At 39.4% G+C, this 19,363-nt stretch overlaps 1 protein-coding gene across 1 annotated transcript in view; it reads right to left on the reverse strand.

The window, feature by feature from the left end:
• LOC124272132 (ataxin-1-like) overlaps positions 1–19,363 on the reverse strand; it is a 126,272-nt gene that overhangs the window by 92,203 nt on the left and 14,706 nt on the right. Inside the window, 1 exon segment of the mRNA XM_046707281.1 lies at positions 15,411–15,586. Within this exon segment, the coding sequence (XP_046563237.1) occupies positions 15,411–15,576 (166 nt within the window). The 5' untranslated portion in view covers positions 15,577–15,586.

Consider the following 19,363-nt stretch of genomic DNA (forward strand, 5'->3'; position numbering starts at 1 on the left):
AGGATTACTCTAAGCAGAGTGTGCTTAGACAAGCAGTGCTTACTACTTAGCAGATTGTGCTTACAAGGAAGATTGTGCTTGCTAAAAAATAGAGGGTGCCTACAAGCAGACAGTGCTTACTACAAAGCTGATGGCGCATACTTACTATGAAGCAGTACATGCTTACTACAAGGAACCGCTGCTTACAAAGCAGTATAAGATGTGCATAATGTAACTTTGTAATCATCTCTTAGGTTTCATTTTCTCTCAGATGCATTTTGCCACACATCAAGTACCAAAGGAATATAACAGTGGCAGGGATCAAACACCACTCAAACTTCAATGAAGTTAAAAATGGCAATATAAGTTCCCCTTCTTCTCTGATGTGTTTCCTGCTGAAATTTCTGTACTTTATACCCATACAAATAGGTTGTCATGTATATCTTTGGGCTTATACGGTACGTCTGGTGTGAGATACCCATGAAGGTCCAGGATAGAATTGATCTTCAGCAACTCATGCTTGTCGTAAGAGGCGATTAATGGGATTGGGTGGTCAGGCTCGCTGACTTGGTTGACACATGTCATCGGTTCCCAATTGCGTAGATCGGTGCTCATGCTGTTGATCACTGGATTGTCTGTTGCAGACTCGATTATTGACCACCATAAAGCTGGAACATTGCTTGATGTGTGTTAACAACAATCAATCAATCTAAAGATGACTTACAGTTGGTTTAGAGACTCAGTAGTTGTGCATACTGAAGTGGGTCACTTACTACAGAAAATATAGTAGCCATAGAATAGGTTCACTAAGGTGATGCTAGTTCTACCAATTGTTATCAATAAGCCATTAATATTTTTCTAGTATATGACAGGCATGTGATAACCAGATTGATTGTCTCCTGTAACTGATCTCGCTATGGCAACATGCAATTTTTCAATATGCAGACTCCATACGACGGGAAATATTATTTTGGAGATTTTAATCACATATAATATTAATAACTACAATTGAATTTGAGGGTGCAATGTTGAGATATTTGCAAATTATGAATGTTTGAATGATACAATTTCATAACTGCCACACATACATATGAATGTGTTAGGATATCAGATCACATGGGTGTAAGTTGATCTTTAATAGACGAAATAAAATAATAGTTGTATGATGAGTAAAACTGTTCATATTGCCGAGATACTATACTGTGTAACTTCATATTTATAAAAGAAATTTATTTTGACTAAATATGCTTAATACTTATTTTCCTGACTTAAATATTTTGTGTTCCACTCAGCTACAACTGTTTCCAGTACTAGAGTACCGGTATTCAGAATTAACTGACTGGTGTTCAGAATTACTCATCTCAGGATTTACAACTTACTCAACAAGTGAGTCTTCAAAAGCATTGACGAGGAGTATAATTATGAATAACAACGTTGTTATTATACAAACACTGTGTTTCACAGCTACTTCTTTCCCTTATTGAACTGTTAACATTTAACAATAAAATAGACATACATTAACAATGTTTTTGCCATGATAGCATGAGGTATCAAGAAGCACCCATTTCGGTGTCCAGATGTACCTAGCATGAGGTATCAAGAAGTACCCATTTCGGTGTCCCGATGTACCTAGAATGAGGTATCAAGAAGTACCCATTTCGGTGTCCAGATGTACCTAGCATGAGGTATCAAGAAGTACCCATTTCGGTCCAGATGAGGTATCAAGAAGTATGTACCTAGCATGAGGTATCAAGAAGTACCCATTTCGTGTCCAGATGTGTCCAAGATGTACCTAGCATGAGGTATCAAGTAGTACCCATTTCGGTGTCCAGATGTACCTAGCATGAGGTATCAAGTAGTACCCATTTCGGTGTCCAGATGTACCTAGCATGAGGTATCAAGAAGTACCCATTTCGGTGTCCAGATGTACCTAGCATGAGGTATCAAGAAGTACCCATTTCGGTGTCCAGATGTACCTAGAATGAGGTATCAAGAAGTACCCATTTCGGTGTCCAGATGTACCTAGAATGAGGTATCAAGAAGTACCCAAGTCAGATGAAATACTAACTATTGGTTGGTTGTTTCTTAATGCTGCACTCAGAAACATTCCAGTTGGTAGGTTGGTTGGGATATGAGGACCCACATGAAACATCAAAACACACATTTTAAGTGCAGACAGTTTTATATTTATCTAAACAAGCATTGTCACTAAGGTGACATAATCCCCTGCTGCAAATTATCAAATCAAACTTTAAAAGTAATGAAAGTGAAGGTTATAATTTAAGATGAAGTTAAATGTCAACAAAAACATGACCAGTCAACCTCTCTTGATATCTTGCTCTGTAGTTGTTCAAACGCACAAATATTTTCAAGACTCACTTTGACCTTGACATGAATGTCTTGGTGTATGAAATATGCAAAATAGAAATAAAGAAATTGCTTATTGAAACACATTCAAGGGAAGTCTTGAAAGTCTATGAAGAAAATCCAGTGAAGTGTTCTTGAGATATCTCGGTGACAATCTCAACATGCAGTTTAACATGCTGAAATCTTCAAAGTGTCGCCGTGACCTTGAAAATTATGTGAAGGTCACCAAAATCGACTGGCACTTGCACCTTTCCCAGATGAAGCTTGGTGTCAAATAATGAAGAAAGTCCAGTGAATGGTTCTTGAGGTATCTCGCTGACAATCTTTACATGCAGGTTAACATGATGAAATATTTAAAGTGTTGCCGTGACCTTGAAAATTAGATGAAGGTCACCAAAATAGACAGAGCCCCGTGCCTTCCCTCGATGAAGCTTGATGTCGAATATGATGAAAATCCAGTGAACGGTTCTTGAGATATCTCGCTGACAAGGGTAAAACATTAAAGTCCCCTTGGGACCTTCAAATGAAGGTCAAGTTCACCAAACCTGAGTGGGACCTTTCTTTTACTGTGATGAACCTAGGTACCAAATATGAAAATAATCCAGTCCACGGTTCTTAAGATATTCCAATTCGTACGTTCATATGTAGGGACGGACAGAGCCTAATACTATATCCCCCGCGGCGGTAAAAACATAGTATTTAAGAACACCGAGTTTGTCCAGTAACATATATTTCCTTACAAGGCTGTTGACAAAATGTGTGTGTTGAGCATTTTCAGTAACAGAGTATATTACCACACCCATTAAAATATTGTAATAAGCATCATAAGCGTGATATTGAAACATTCCATTGTGGCATTATAGTAATGAATAACAATGAGATATTAGGTTTATTCATTATGAGTTAGCAGGGATAAGTTCTAACAATTTCAAATTTATGCTGCCTTTCACCTCCACTAAGTCCCTCCAGGAGTCACTTGTGAATCTTGCTGATATCCTACATATTATCCTGAAGCTTCCTCTAGCCTGGACAGTGAAAACAGAATGTCATACATATATATTTATGGGCACTTCCTCTAGTTGTTTGACACATATGCTGTGAAGAGTTACTTCCCTTTACAAACAAAAAATGCTGGTTTAAAGTCTGTCACACATAAAGCCTGAACCACATTATTTTTATATTAAAACTTCAAAGAAATTGTTTTTCAAATGCCATATGTTACCAATTGTTTCACATACAAAAAAAGAAAAAAAATCCTCAAATATTTAAACAAAATATCATCAGTGTTCACGAATAGCATCTGACCCTCTGACAAATCCGGCAGATTTGCCAACGGTCTGATAAAGGTCTACAACCCACCGGCCAAAGTGTCTGACTGTATGTTTCACAATGACTTTGACTGAAGTTGTTATATGTGGCATGTAATACTTGTTTCCTGTTCATAAAACTTATGTTTGTGAATAATTTCAATGCCAATTATAAGAAATGTTAAATCTGAAATGTGTGTTTAATTTTATTCTATGGGTCCTTTGAATTTTCAATGGGTCAGACAGACATCTGAAACTTACAGGACCCAATGTCCTGTTACTTTGAAACACCATTAGTGAACACTGTATCATGCCATCAAAAGCAGAATAATACGTGTCAAATTCAGTCTCTCAGTCTGGCAATTATAGAAAAGATACAAAGTGCATTAGACAGTGCATTTTGAGTAGAGATGGTGTGTAGTGACCAAAAATAGTATTTGCAATATGGCTAAGGTGGCAATCATAATGAAAATCTGATTGAAACCTCTTGATAAATCCAGAGACATCATTGGTGGAAACATTCATGTTGGGTTACAGCTTCATTCTGCTTGTACAGATAAGCTGCAGACGGTGGATGACTAAGGACTTGTTATCTAGTATGATCACCTGAAGTGGTATTTGATTTCCAATCACAACATCTTGATCAAATTTCCAGACTTCTGAATTTGGCATTATTCTTGTTCTTAATCAAAGATGTCTACCTGGTGACCACACTAAAATTTGAAAATAAACTCCGAAAGAAGACAAAACTTGAATACCAATATTTCAGCTGAATCTGTCTAGCCGTGTTGGCGAAGAAGTTGAAAATGCAAAATGTTTATGGACTGAGGATCCCAAGGCGCATATGGTCTTTCAGACCAGGTGAACTAAAATCAATATTGACAGGGACAAATATATTTTCAAGGAATTTGTCACATTTATCAATAACAATTCACTCTGAAATAACCATGTTCACTTTGTGAAGTTCTTTAGATTTAAAAAAATGAAATTTTGTAACATAAAGACATGACATAGTAAAATTCCTTTTCCACAAAAATATTCACCTCTTCACATTTGGTAAGAAATATGTTTATAATTCATAAAAGCATTGTCTTGTTTTTCTTTACAACATAATAATGTAATAGATTTTAGGAAAGCCTCAATCATATAGGCCAGTACAGTAAATTGATTACAGAGTCATTTTTGCCTCAAAAACACAACATGATCATGATGAAGAGATATTTTTACTCGAGGCACATCCATGTTAATTTGTTCCTCGGCAAGTGACCATGAGGCCCGTAGTCTCCAATGGATCACTCAGGTCCGCAATCAATATTGCAGGGACAAAACATGCTGAATTCCATCACTGAAAAAAACGAAATAATCCATCCAGTCTATCTAAAGGAAATTACTTCAAGAGTAATGCAATCAACTAAAATTAACCAAGATGAAAAAAAGACAATATACCTTTGGAGACAGGAATCTGTTGTACACAGTTAAGAGATATCATGTTGCAAGGAAACAGCACCATGAAGAGATAAACAATCAAATTATTTTCCCTAACTGGACTCTGGATGGATGCATCTGGGCTGGCACATGTGCACACAAGAATGTATTACAACATCAAACTGATAGATCCATTGTAAACAAAAAATCATCTGTCTGAATTAAAAGAAATGGCATCTGAACTAGATGTACACGGAAAGTGTATATTAACAGAACTCTCTACTGAATGAGAGGGAGTGATTGACATATTGTCACTTCTCATCAGCAGCATGTAATGTCAGGTTCACCCTGGTATAGACAAACCAGTGTAAGACAATTCAGGGTAACTGGTATCAATGTCGGTCATCACTGTCTGGCATCATGGTCAGCCATCATTGTGTGATGTCATTTTCACTCATCAATGTCATTAGTTATTGTAGAGAAACACTGTCAGTCATCATTGTCACTCATCACTGTCAGTCATCATTGTCACTCATCACTGTCAGTCATCATTGTCACTCATCACTGTCACGTCATCACTGTCACTCATCACTGTCACTCATCACTGTCGGTCATCACTGTCAGGCATCATTGTCACTCATCACTGTCAGTCATAACTGTCAGTCATCACTGTCAGTCATCATTGTCACTCATCACTGTCGGTCATCACTGTCAGGCATCATTGTCACTCATAACTCAGTCATCACTGTCAGTCATCATTGTCACTCATCACTGTCGGTCATCACTGTCGCTTATCATTGTCACTCATCACTGTCAGGCATCATTGTCACTCATCACTGTCACTCATCATTGTCACTCATCACTGTCGGTCATCATCACTGTCACTCATCACTGTCAGTCATCACTGTCACTCATCACTGTCAGTCATCACTGTCACTCATCACTGTCACTCATCACTGTCACTCATCACTGTCACTCATCACTGTCACTCATCATTGTCACTCATCATTGTCACTCATCACTGTCACTCATCACTGTCACTCATCACTGTCAGGTCATCATTGTCACTCATCACATCACTGTCATCATCACTGTTGGTCATCACTGTCAGGCATCATTGTCACTCATCACTGTCGGTCATCATTGTCACTCATCACTGTTGGTCATCACTGTCAGGCATCATTGTCACTCATCACTCATCATTGTCATCATCACTGTCATGCTCATCACTGTCGGTCATCATTGTCATCATCATCACTGTCATCATCATTGTCACTCATCATCTGTCAGTCATCATTGTCACTGTCATCATCATGTCGGTCATCATTGTCATCATCACTGTCGGTCATCACTGTCAGTCATCATTGTCACTCATCACTGTCAGTCATCATTGTCATCATCACTGTCACTCATCATGTCACCATCATCCTCACTCATCACTGTCGTCACTCATCACTGTCACTCATCACTGTCACTCATCACTGTCAGGCATCATTGTCACTCATCACTGTCAGGCATCATTGTCACTCATCACTGTCAGGTCATCATTGTCACCTGTCGCTCATCATTGTCAGTCATCATTGTCACTCATCACTGCTTCGGTCATCATTGTCACTCATCACTGTCAGTCATCATTGTCATTCATCACTGTCATCACTGTCACTCATCACTCATCACTGTCACTCATCATTGTCACTCATCACTGTCGGTCATCACTGTCAGGTCATCATTGTCACTCATCACTGTCAGGCATCATTGTCACTCATCACTGTCAGGCATCATTGTCATCATCACTCATCACTCGGTCAGGTCATCACTGTTCATCATCACTCATCACTGTCACTCATCACTCACTCAGGCATCATTGTCACTCATCACTTCGTCATCATCATCATCAGGTATCTGTCATCATCACTGTCACTGGTCATCATTGTCACTCATCACTGTCAGGCATCATTGTCACTCATCACTGTTCATCACTGTCACTCATCACTGTCACTCATCGCATGTCAGGCATCATTGTCACTCATCACTATCAGGTCATCATTGTCACTCATCACTGTTATCATCACTCATCATCATCATCATCATTGTCACTCATCACTGTCGGTCATCACTCACTGTCACTGTCATCATCACTGTCAGTCATCATTGTCGGTCATCATCACTGTCAGTCATCATTGTCACTCATCACTGTCATCATTGTCGGTCATCACATTGTCACTCATCACTCATTGTCACTCATCACTGGTCATGGCATCATTGTCATTCATCACACATGGGTCATCACTGTCAGGCATCATTGTCGGTCACATCATCACTGTCACTCATCATTGTCATCATCACTGTCGGTCATCACTGTCGTCATCATGTCATCGCTGTCAGGGCATCATTGTCACTCATCACTGTCGGTCATCATTGTCACTCATCACTGTCGGTCATCATTATCGTCAGTCATCATCACTGTTGGTCATCATCAATCGTCGGGCATCATTGTCACATCACTGTCAGTCATCATTGTCGGTCATCACTGTCATCATCACTGTCATCATCCTCATCATCATCACTGTCAGGTCATCACACTTCATTGTCACTCATCACTGTGGGTCATCATTGTCACTCATCACTGTCAGGCATCATTGTCACTCATCACTAACAGGCATCATTGTCACTCATCACTGGCATCATATGTCATCATCATTGTCATCACTGTCACTCATGTTGGTCATCACCGATGTGGCATCATCACTCATCATCTATCACTGTCATCATCATTGTCACTCATCACTGTCACTCATCACTGTCATCATCACTGTCATCATCATCATAACATCATCATTCATCACTTGTCATCGTTCATCATTGTCACTCATCACTGTCACTCATCACTGTCACTCATCATCATTGTCACTCATCACTGTCAGGCATCATTGTCACTCATCACTGTCACTCATCACTGTCATCACTCAGGCATCATCATTGTCACTCATCATATCATCATTGTCACTCATCACCGTTGGTCATCATTGTCACATCATTGTCACTCATCATCTGTCATCATTGTTGGTCATCACTGTCACTCATCACTGTAAGGCATCATTCTCACTCATCACTGTCAGGTATCACTGTCAGTCATCACTGTCAGTCATCACTGTCACTCACCACTGTCGGCCATCATTGTCACTCATCACTGTCAGGCATCATTGTCACTCATCACTGTTGGTCATCACTGACATGCATCACTGTCGGTCATCACTGTCACTAATCATTGTCGGTCATCACTGTTGGTCATCACTGTCAGGCATCATTGTCACTCATCACTGTCAGTCATCATTGTCACTCATCACTGTTGGTCATCACTGTTGGTCATCATTGTCACTCATCACTGTCAGGCATCATTGTCACTCATCACTGTCGGTCATCATTGTCACTCATCACTGTTGGTCATCACTGTCAGGCATCATTGTCACTCATCACTGTCAGTCATCATTGTCGGTCATCACTGTCACTCATCACTGTAAGGCATCATCCTCACTCATCACTGTCAGGTATCACTGTCACTCATCACTGTCACTCATCACTGTAGGTCATCATTGTCACTCATCACTGTCAGGCATCATTGTCACTCATCACTAACAGGCATCATTGTCACTCCTCACTCATCATTGTCACTCATCACTGCCACTCATCACTGTCACTCATGACTGTCAGTCATCATTGTCATTCATCACTGTCACACATCACTGTCACACATCACTGTCACTCATCACTGTCACTCATCATTGTCACTCATCACTGTTGGTCATCACTGTCAGTCATCATTGTCACTCATCACTGTCAGTCATCATTGTCACTCATCACTGTCAGGCATCATTGTCACTCATCATTGTCACTCATCACTATCGGTCATCACTGTCACTAATCACTGTCAGGCATCATTGTCACTCATCACTGTCAGGCATCATTGTCACTCATCACTCTCAGGCATCATTGTCACTCATCACTGTCGGTCATCATTGTCACACATCACTGTTGGTCATCACTGTCCAGCATCATTGTCACTCATCACTGTCGGTCATCATTGTTGGTCATCACTGTCACTCATCACTGTAAGGCATCATTCTCACTCATCACTGTCAGGTATCACTGTCAGTCATCACTGTCAGTCATCACTGTCACTCATCACTGTCGGCCATCATTGTCTCTCATCACTGTCAGGCATCATTGTCACTCATCACTGTTGGTCATCACTGACATGCATCACTGTCAGTCATCATTGTCGGTCATCACTGTCACTAATCATTGTTGGTCATCACTGTCGGTCATCATTGTCACTCATCACTGTCACTCATGACTGTCAGTCATCATTGTCACTCATCACTGTCACACATCACTGTCGGTCATCACTGTCACTCATCACTGTCACTCATCATTGTCACTCATCACTGTTGGTCATCACTGTCAGGCATCATTGTCACTCATCACTGTCAGTCATCATTGTCACTCATCACTGTCACTCATCATTGTCACTCATCACTATCGGTCATCACTGTCACTAATCACTGTCAGGCATCATTGTCACTCATCACTGTCAGGCATCGTTGTCACTCATCACTGTCAGGCATCATTGTCACTCATCACTGTCACTCATCATTGTCACTCATCATTGTCACTCATCACTGTTGGTCATCACTGTCAGGCATCATTGTCACTCATCACTGTCGGTCATCATTGTTGGTCATCACTGTCACTCATCACTGACAGGCATCATTGTCACTCATCACTGTTGGTCATCACTGACATGCATCACTGTCAGTCATCATTGTCGGTCATCACTGTCACTAATCATTGTCACTCATCACTGTCGGTCATCATTGTCACTAATCATTGTCACTCATCACTGTCGGTCATCATTGTCACTCATCACTGTCGGTCATCACTGTCACTAATGATTGTCTTTTATCACTAACTCATCATTGTCAGATATGATCATCAGTCTTATCTTTTCCTTTAAATACATAAATGTAATACACTGATATGGTTTCAGAATATTTAAATCATTCCTTTACATAATATCAGACAATTTTACTTGTTACTTTTTATATTCAATGATTTTCAACTAAGTTGTTAACTTACAAAGTTATGTTAATATATTTCAATATATCCTACATAATCACCTAAAACAAGTACCCCACCCTTCTAATTTTGTTGATTAATTTATTGCAGCAATAAAAGAATTTATGCATGCAATTCCCAGTGACACCCACATACTATTCAACCATGCCTCAACAGCAGAGCTATAAAGTAGGCTGTCAAGCTAGTTGTATGCAAGAATGTTATTCAAAGGCAGTACCTCACAAAACACTACTGGGTAGGTGAAGGTAACCTTGAAATTTTTTGAATTGTGAGACTGACCTTTGACCTGAACGATCACATGACCAACCCACTCAAATGAACCCATTCCCCTGGTTGCCTTTGCACTGAGCAGTCAGCCTTCTCACATTGCTCGGTAGTTCCAGCGTCCTTATTAAATGTCATGGACCCCACCACTCACCCTATCTACCTGGCATGCCTTGGGTGCAACCATTTGAATTCATTGTGGGTGGGGGAGTGGGGGTACGCCTTGCTTTGTAGGAAGGAAAATACATGTATAGTGCACTTTTCTGGATGGCTTGACTACAAAGAATACATTTATGTATGTTTTTAAAAAACAATACAATAGAGCATCTGTTATGTTAAAAAATAAATATTTAAAGAAAATGCTCATGTCAAACCAGCAAAATAGCCCCTGGAAACCAAATGGTTTCTTCATTATCCGGAGATGATCAAAATAGTTACAGATTCGTTAAAGCATTTCATTGTCAGAATATTACATTGTCAGAGTGCATAAGGGCTACAACAAATACACTCTAAGGCAATATGTTTTGTGAATATATAGCAATGAATACAAATATTTATTCATGAATACTTTATGCTTATTACCAAGGATTTGAAATACTAAACATGTAATGTAATTGCTTAAGTTGAAACATTTCAGTGATATTATCTGTAAAGCACAATACCAATACATCTCAAACAATGCTGCTTAAAGCCTAATGACAGTGCTGTATGGGGCCTCAGCTAAATAACACAAGCTACTTTACATGGCTTGGATCTAGTCCAGTGTGCATATCTCACTCAGATAAACAATAAACTGTTACAAAGTGAAAAATATTCGCTTAAAAACATTTGTAAATATTTGATTCTATAAATTTAATTCACGAAAGGATACAACTCAATTCATTGAATATGCAAGTGAATCATAATCATAATGATAATGGGACTAATTTGAAAATCCCTAACAACTACTAACATATTCATTTCTATTCTCCATCTGTTGTGTAGCGGACTTAATATTTTCTCGCATAATGTCACCATTAACTATAACAGTAAGTAAGTATTACATCACTTCCCGCAATGATCCAGCAACAACCTGGTAAGGACACCCAAAAAGGGCATCACACGCTGTTGAAAATAAATCCCAGGCTTTCTGCATGACAAGCAAACACTTCAACCACAATGCCACCCTACCATCCCATTCACTTTACAAAAACAATTAATCCAAATATATACTGGAGCAGGTCTCCAGATAATTTTTCAACATCAGGAGTACGTACTCCTTATTTGTTCAATATAGGAGTACTGGAAAACCTTAAGAGTACATTTAGAGTACTGAATGGAATTTAATGACGTATCAGTAATCCTGTGTTTCGTTTCATATATGCACCACAACATTGCTACTCTTGTGTAAACTCGTCACGGTATGGCTGAAATATTGCCGATGTGACGTTAAATATTAACTCACTCACTCACTCTTGTGTAAACAGGTCAATAAACAATAAAACAATACTTTTTCAGATAAATACGTTTGTAAATGATTCAAAGACCATTCACCATTGCTGTGGTGCGTATCTGCTACGTTTTCTAAATTATTTACTGCCGTATCGTGTATATTTTCTATCCGTACATACTTCAATACGGCCCTTATCTGGAGCCCTGCTGGAGTATAAGTCAACAATATATCCTGTCTATATCAGAGTAACCTATACGTAAACCAAGCCTGGACCAAGTTCATCAATGGTTGATAGCAGAAGGGATGCCAAGAAGTTACCATGGTTACAATGACAGCCTTTAACAGCCTTATGAATGAGGTGCATGATCCATATTCTACCTAATCTTCTTCAGAATCTCTATTGGGATCATTTAAAGTACCGATAGGACATAGCTAGGATCCCAAATCAAAAGAGCCTAGGAGGTGAAAAATATCATTATTTATTCAGCAAAATAATATTTTTTGGTTAAACATGCTAAAGTTATGCTTTTCTTTGATAATCTTTAACACTGCACTTAATAAGTTCAATGCAATCAAAACATAAAAGCCACTTAGAAATCTTTATAGGCCTTGTTTCCTGTGAAACTGAAGTCTCCTCTGTCATATCATAAAGCAGTGACATAAGTTACTGTTGGTTATAAATATAACATCGTGAATAAGAAAAATTAAATTTATTCCATTTGGGGAAAATATGTACTGACACCTGCAGCAGACTTAGGGCTAAATATCGCCTCTGAGCGTGTCCAGATACATCCCTTTATTGTTTTTTCCATCTACACATACAAATACATCTACATGCACATTTTCAGTATCTTCTACCCCACAAGTGAAAGTTGTGTTTTACAGTAGTTTAGTTACATCATGATGTATGATCAATGTGGGAAGACATCTAGAGGTGACAGCAAGGAGCACAAACATTCATACAATTGTGTATTTTCATATTCAAGGATACGATGTTAAACTATTCTATACGGTAACAGTGCATTGAAAAACTCAACTAATAGTGACAATCTTAACTCATTACACCAGTTCATTTCTAAAAGTAACCGCTTCCAGTGATTAACCTTTCAACATATATATTCAGTGCAAGACAAATTTTATATAACGTGATTTTCTGTGGCAGCCCATTTCGTTGCTAGGCATAACCAACACCACAACAAACATATTTGTTACTCAATCATATATCTGTTATGGTATTATTCTTTTGTTGTCAAATTATTTCATTATGTATCCAGCTATTTGAACAATGTACTGGAGCGGCGTTTATATAAGCCACTAGGCTTGTTCGCCTATCCAGGTTGTTGCTTTTGCCTACTGAAATAAAAATATGTTTAAACCAAACAGTTATAATGAGCAGGTGTGATTTTCCTATTGTAATTCATGGCAATACTGACTGATGCACTGTGATACATACTACACACAGTACAGTACATAGCACCTAGTCCTCTAAACTCTGATGTGTTATAAATTTGAACAGAAATGGGCTCCTACATCAGACTACCCTGACACATTGTTGACAACTATGTTGTGTAAAGTCTTTGAATGGCATTCAGAAGTGATACACGTAAAAGGCGAGAATTTACGGATATCAACTTCCTTATTATGAGGAACATGATGTTTTGGTATATATTCCTTTATCATGTGAATAATGAAGGAGGAACTTTATTGTCATCTGCCATATTTTTGGATGTCGTTATGGTTACAACACATGCATAATGTACACATGATATATAGGAAACTGGTTGCGCATAGTTTTCGATCACAGGAAACAAGACTTTAGTTGCTATTTCTGAATTAAATAATTGCAGTTTGACTTCCCACTTATGAAAACCAACTTTGCCAACAAGATGTAAATATGCATGATTTCTAAAAAGGTAATATACCACTATTTTCCAAAAGTATTGTGATATGTATTCATTAGTTATAAGTTCATAATATTCTTGTAATACAGCACGCCTGTAATGATGGTCAAGTTGAATCTGTGACCGTGTGCTTCTAGCATTGTAAACTCCCAAGAGGATTACATGGACAACCTAGGACTCAAACCTATGACTATGGGTCAAAACGTAGCACATTGTAGCTCCTCAGATGACAGGCTGATGCTCAGACTCTGAACATATATAAGTGTGACGCTGATCACAACCATTGTCAGTTCTGAGAGTGACAGTACATTATGCCAGGACCTCACAGAATTCCCAGAAGACAAGACAGAAGGCATCTCTCCACAGAATATACACAGAATGTGTTGAGCAAGCTGCTGACAGTACATCCCAGGGTTGGTGTGAAGCCAGGTTCCTACATAGGTGTCAGATGGAATCCACATCACACATTGCAGCCATGACACCACATGACTTTTTGACAATTTACATGAAAAATACATGTACTTTTAACAGACAAATTTCGTACAAGTCAGTACATACAAGCAGTTAGTTTCATACTAGTCAGTACATGTCGAATATAAACATTCAACGGACTAATGAAGAAGTTGCATATTTTATCTACAATGTTGATGTTGACAATGGTATGTCTCTTCCCACCGAAAATTGAACAATATTCTTTCAAGCTGGACCACACTTTGGTCTCTTTGTGAGGATGGGCCTGAGTTACATAATAGTGAAATTTATTATAATTAAAAAATCTCGTTTCACATGACTTTTTTAAAAATGGGTAGGGAGTGAGGATTTACATTTCTTATATATTTGGGTAGGTTACAAATCATCAAAAATGAACTTGATTTCAATCAACTACTTCTAACTAACGCACACCGAGGTTGGCATGAGGCCATTGTGACAATGGTTCTCTGTGAATCAGAAACACATGAATGGCATGTGAAAAAAGTGGGAATCTGGTACAAAACTGAAATACCGGGTACATATCAGAAAAGTGTTGGAAAATCTACAGAACCGTAACCTAAGTTCGTGGATAACCTTGATTCGTGGATCACGATAATTATCATGCTCCTATTATGAACTCTCATGAATTATATTTTTACAAAAAATGTCAAGTAAAAGATACCGTCAGCACCAACCTTCTCAAATCTCGTCATCTGCTTTCCTAGAGTCAATACTTACTGCAATGGGCTGTCGAACATAGTGATATATCATAACCGAATAACGTAATCCAAGAAACAAGGTGACGTCAAATGTTGTGTGCACACGAATGGGTGATGATTGCAAATGGCTTTGGTAAACAAACGTTTCATTCATGAGTGGAATATCAGGCATTTTCAATTTGCTTAATCAATGAATAAATTAATCAGTGAGTATACAAAATGAGATCATGCATTTAAAATATGATTTTCACTGCACTTCCCTTATATCCACGAATTAAGGTTACGCGAGTGTATTATTTTTTGACCTAATGAAGATAATTTGGAGTACAAGCAGTCTATGTAATGCAAGACAGTTGTTTGAAATAAAACAAATATACGATAAAAACCATGTGAGTGAAGGTGCACTGACCGGGAGGTACAGCAGGGGCACTGTTCTGCACCGATCCTCCTCCTCCCCCGGAGAGATGGACAGCTAGTCGGTGTTTCACAGCAGAATCATAGGGAGGCACTAACACCGAACCACTACTACTGGCACAAGGTGATTCCCGGCTTCCAGCACTCCTACTACTAGACATTATAGTACAGCTGAAACAGAGAGCAATATGGTCAGTTATTGCATAGAGGCAGATAGTAAAGTGGAGCATGTTGGGTGAGGGTGTGGGTGAGAATGTGAGTGGGTGAGTGATTTAAAGAGTAGTTGAGTTTGTGGGTGAGCGGATGGGTGTGTGTATGGGTGTGCATATGGGTGGTGGGTGACTGGCATGGTAGCTTGTTAGGGTAGAAGGCATGTTAACTTGTTAAAGTAGAAGGCATGTTAACTTGTTAGGGTGACTGGCACATTAATTTGTAAAGAGTGGAAGGCATGTTAATTTGTTAGCATAGAAGGCATGTTAACCTGTTAGCACAGAAGGCATGTTAATTAATATGCTAGGGTGACTGGCATGTTAACTTGTTACCTTGAAGGCATGGTAACATGTATGGGGAATCATGTTAACTTGTTAGGGTGACTGGCATGTTAATAAAACTTGTAAGGGAAGAAGGCATGTTAACTTGTTAGGGTGACTGGCATGTCAACTTGTTATGGTGACTGGCATGTCAACTTGTTAGGGTGACTGGCATGTTAACTTGTTAGGGTGACTGGCATGATAACTTGTTAAGGTGACTGGCATGTTAATTTGTTAGGGTGACTGGCAATGTCAACTTGTAAGGGTGACTGGCATGTCAACTTGTTAGGGTGACTGGCATGTTAACTTGTTAGGGTGACTGGCATGTCAACTTGTTAGGGTGACGGGCATGTCAACTTGTTAGGGTGACTGGCATGTTAACTTGTTAGGGTGACTGGCATGATAACTTGTTAAGGTGACTGGCATGTCAACTTGTTAGGGTGACTGGCATGTTAATTTGTTAGGGTGACTGGCATGTCAACTTGTTAGGGTGACTGGCATGATAACTTGTTAAGGTGACTGGCATGTCAACTTGTTAGGGTGACTGGCATGTTAACTTGTTAGGGGGGGAAAGGCATGTTAATTTGTTAGGGTGACTGGCAATGTCAACTTGTAAGGGTGACTGGCATGTCAACTTGTTAGGGTGACTGGCATGTTAACTTGTTAGGGTGACTGGCATGTCAACTTGTTAGGGTGACTGGCATGTCAACTTGTTAGGGTGACTGGCATGTCAACTTGTAAGGGTGACTGGCATGTCAACGTGTTAGGGTGACTGGCATGTCAACGTGTTAGGGTGACTGGCATGTCAACTTGTTAGGGTGACTGGCATGTCAACTTGTTAGGGTGACTGGCATGTCAACTTGTTAGGGTGACTGGCATGATACTTGTTAGGGTGACTGGCATGTTAACTCGTTTGATTTCTAGACAAGGGCTAATATCTACAAGTCTTCACTAGATTGCTTTAACAATCTCTGAAAACAAGCATGGTCAAAGGGAGATAATTCTTCAATTCCAGTCAATTCACTGCAACAAATGTACTGTTTATACAGAAATATTGTTTTATTGTTTCTTTATGTTCAAATATTTCTAATTTTATACGATATAAATCAAGCTACTATCTGACGTATATTATCTGAGGGACATTTTTGTACCTACTGCTCTGTTGGGATGCAATGATATAGTTTGTCAGATCCAATATGTATGAAATTTAGGGCGGTTTATTCTGCAAAATAAAAATCTCTCTGTACCTACTTAGACATGTCAGAACTAAACTATCACTAAGTGTCCCACACAATATGCGATCTGTGAATACATGGATTACATACATGATACTATAGCACATTAATCCGTAGGTGAAGTGACAACAGAATATGGCCATAGAGACATTGTATATGGTGGAAATGGGACAATGTCACGCCTGAGTGATTGCCTGACATCCTTGTGTTGCCTGACCTCCACTTTAACAGACAACAATGATCAACAATAAGTACCATGCAGTGCAGCAGCTCTGTCAATGTTAACGGAAGAATATATGATATGAATGTGATGGTGCAGAATGCACTCCGTCAGATGAAGTATGGTGATTGGGATCAAATCAGGGAAGGAGGGAGAGGGCAGGAGAGGGAGTAAAAATCAGCAGTCACATCGGCAGTATTTCAGCCATATCGTGAGAGGGAAAGAGAGGAGGGAGAGAGAGATGGGAGAGACAGAGGGGGAGGGAAGGAAAGAGAAGGGAGAGAGGAGATAAGACTGACTGACTGACTGAGTTTAGTTTTACGCCGCTTTTAGCAATATTCCAGCAATATCACGGCGGGGGACACCAGAAATGGGCTTAACACATTGTGCCCATGTGGGGAATCGAACCCGGGTCTTCGGCATGACGAGCCAACGCTTTAACCACTAGGCTACCCCACCGCCCCAGAGGAGATAAGAAAGGGAGTGAGAGGAGAGAAGAGAAGAGAGAAGGAGAAAGGAAGGGAGAGGAGGAGAGGGAAAGGGAAAGATAGAGGAAAGAGATGGAAGGGGAGAGAAAAGGAGAGATAGAAAGGGAGTAAGGGTGGGAGGGAGATGTGAGATAGAGAGGGAGGAAGAGAAGGAAAGGGAAAGATAGAGGGAGAGAGATAGAAGGGTAAAGGGAGATAGAGAGGGAGAAAGGGAGGGGGGAGAGAGAGGAAGTGAAAGAATAGAGGAAGAGAGGGAGAAAGAGAAAGAAGAAGAGAGGGAAAGGGAAATATGGAGGGGAGAGAAAGGGAGAGAGAGAAAGGGAGGGGAGAGAGGAAGACAGAGAAAAGGAACAGGGGAAAGGGAAAGGCAGAGTGAGAAGGAAAAGGAAAGAGGGAGAGAGAGAAGGAGGGGGAGATAGAGAAAGAAAGAGATACTGGTGTGGACTCAAATCGGATGTGCAGTGTTATAAGCCTACCCACTGCCCCTCAGAGAGCTACATAGAGCTAAAGCTATAATGTGTGTACCAGTATTGTTTGAGATGAGCCTGATGACCAACTACTGAGCTACTGAACAAAACTTAGACTAACATATATGTCTCCCCACTAGAAGATCAACATTGCTTTTTTTCATTTATTATGTATTTGACAAAATATTGTACCAAATTTAAGTAACAATAATTTTTTAACAGTTTCTAGCCATTTCTACTTAAAGGTATCATATAAATACAAGGAAGAGCTTATAGCTGTGGAAAATAATTTTACCTTCTGATTTCATTTGATAAGAATACGGTTTCATACTTCCCCTATATGATAGATATAGAGGATATTACACGAGTGTCCATGTCATACTATGTTTACGATACGAGTGCCTAAATGTTGGTAATCCTGATAGAGAGTGAGGGATATACCAATATTAAAGCATGAATTTTGTAAACATAGTATGACTGACTGACTGACTGAGTTTGGTTTTACGCCGCTTTTAGCAATATTCCAGCAACATCACGGCGGGGGACACCAGAAATGGGCTTCACACATTGTACCCATGTGGGGATTCGAACCCGGGTCTTCGGCCTGACGAGCCAACGCTTTAACCATTAGGCTACCCCACCACCCCTCATAGTATGATATGAGCGTTTCATTTATTACCGGAGTCGTCGAATTGAGGATAATAAACCCAAATCTACTTTCAAACATAGGCTGGCTACCCACCATCACTGCATGTAGAATGATACGTCATAGAAGAAACAAGACGTCATAGCATTGTTCATGACATCACGTCACCATGACAAAGTGATATTTTGCCCTTGAGCATCGTATGAAAAATATGAACCCAGATATTTTCGCCCTCAAAGGTAATAATAACATTTATCTTCACGATCAATCTCAGAGTTTACAGCAAAAATCCAAAATCAGCAGTTACTTAACTTTGGGGATGCTGCATGCAAAAAAATAAAGATTCTACCTTATATTTTTAT

This window comes from Haliotis rubra, unplaced genomic scaffold, assembly GCF_003918875.1.
Source record: "Haliotis rubra isolate DU_JTF1 unplaced genomic scaffold, ASM391887v1 Scf103, whole genome shotgun sequence".
In the NCBI taxonomy this organism is placed as follows: domain Eukaryota; kingdom Metazoa; phylum Mollusca; class Gastropoda; order Lepetellida; family Haliotidae; genus Haliotis; species Haliotis rubra.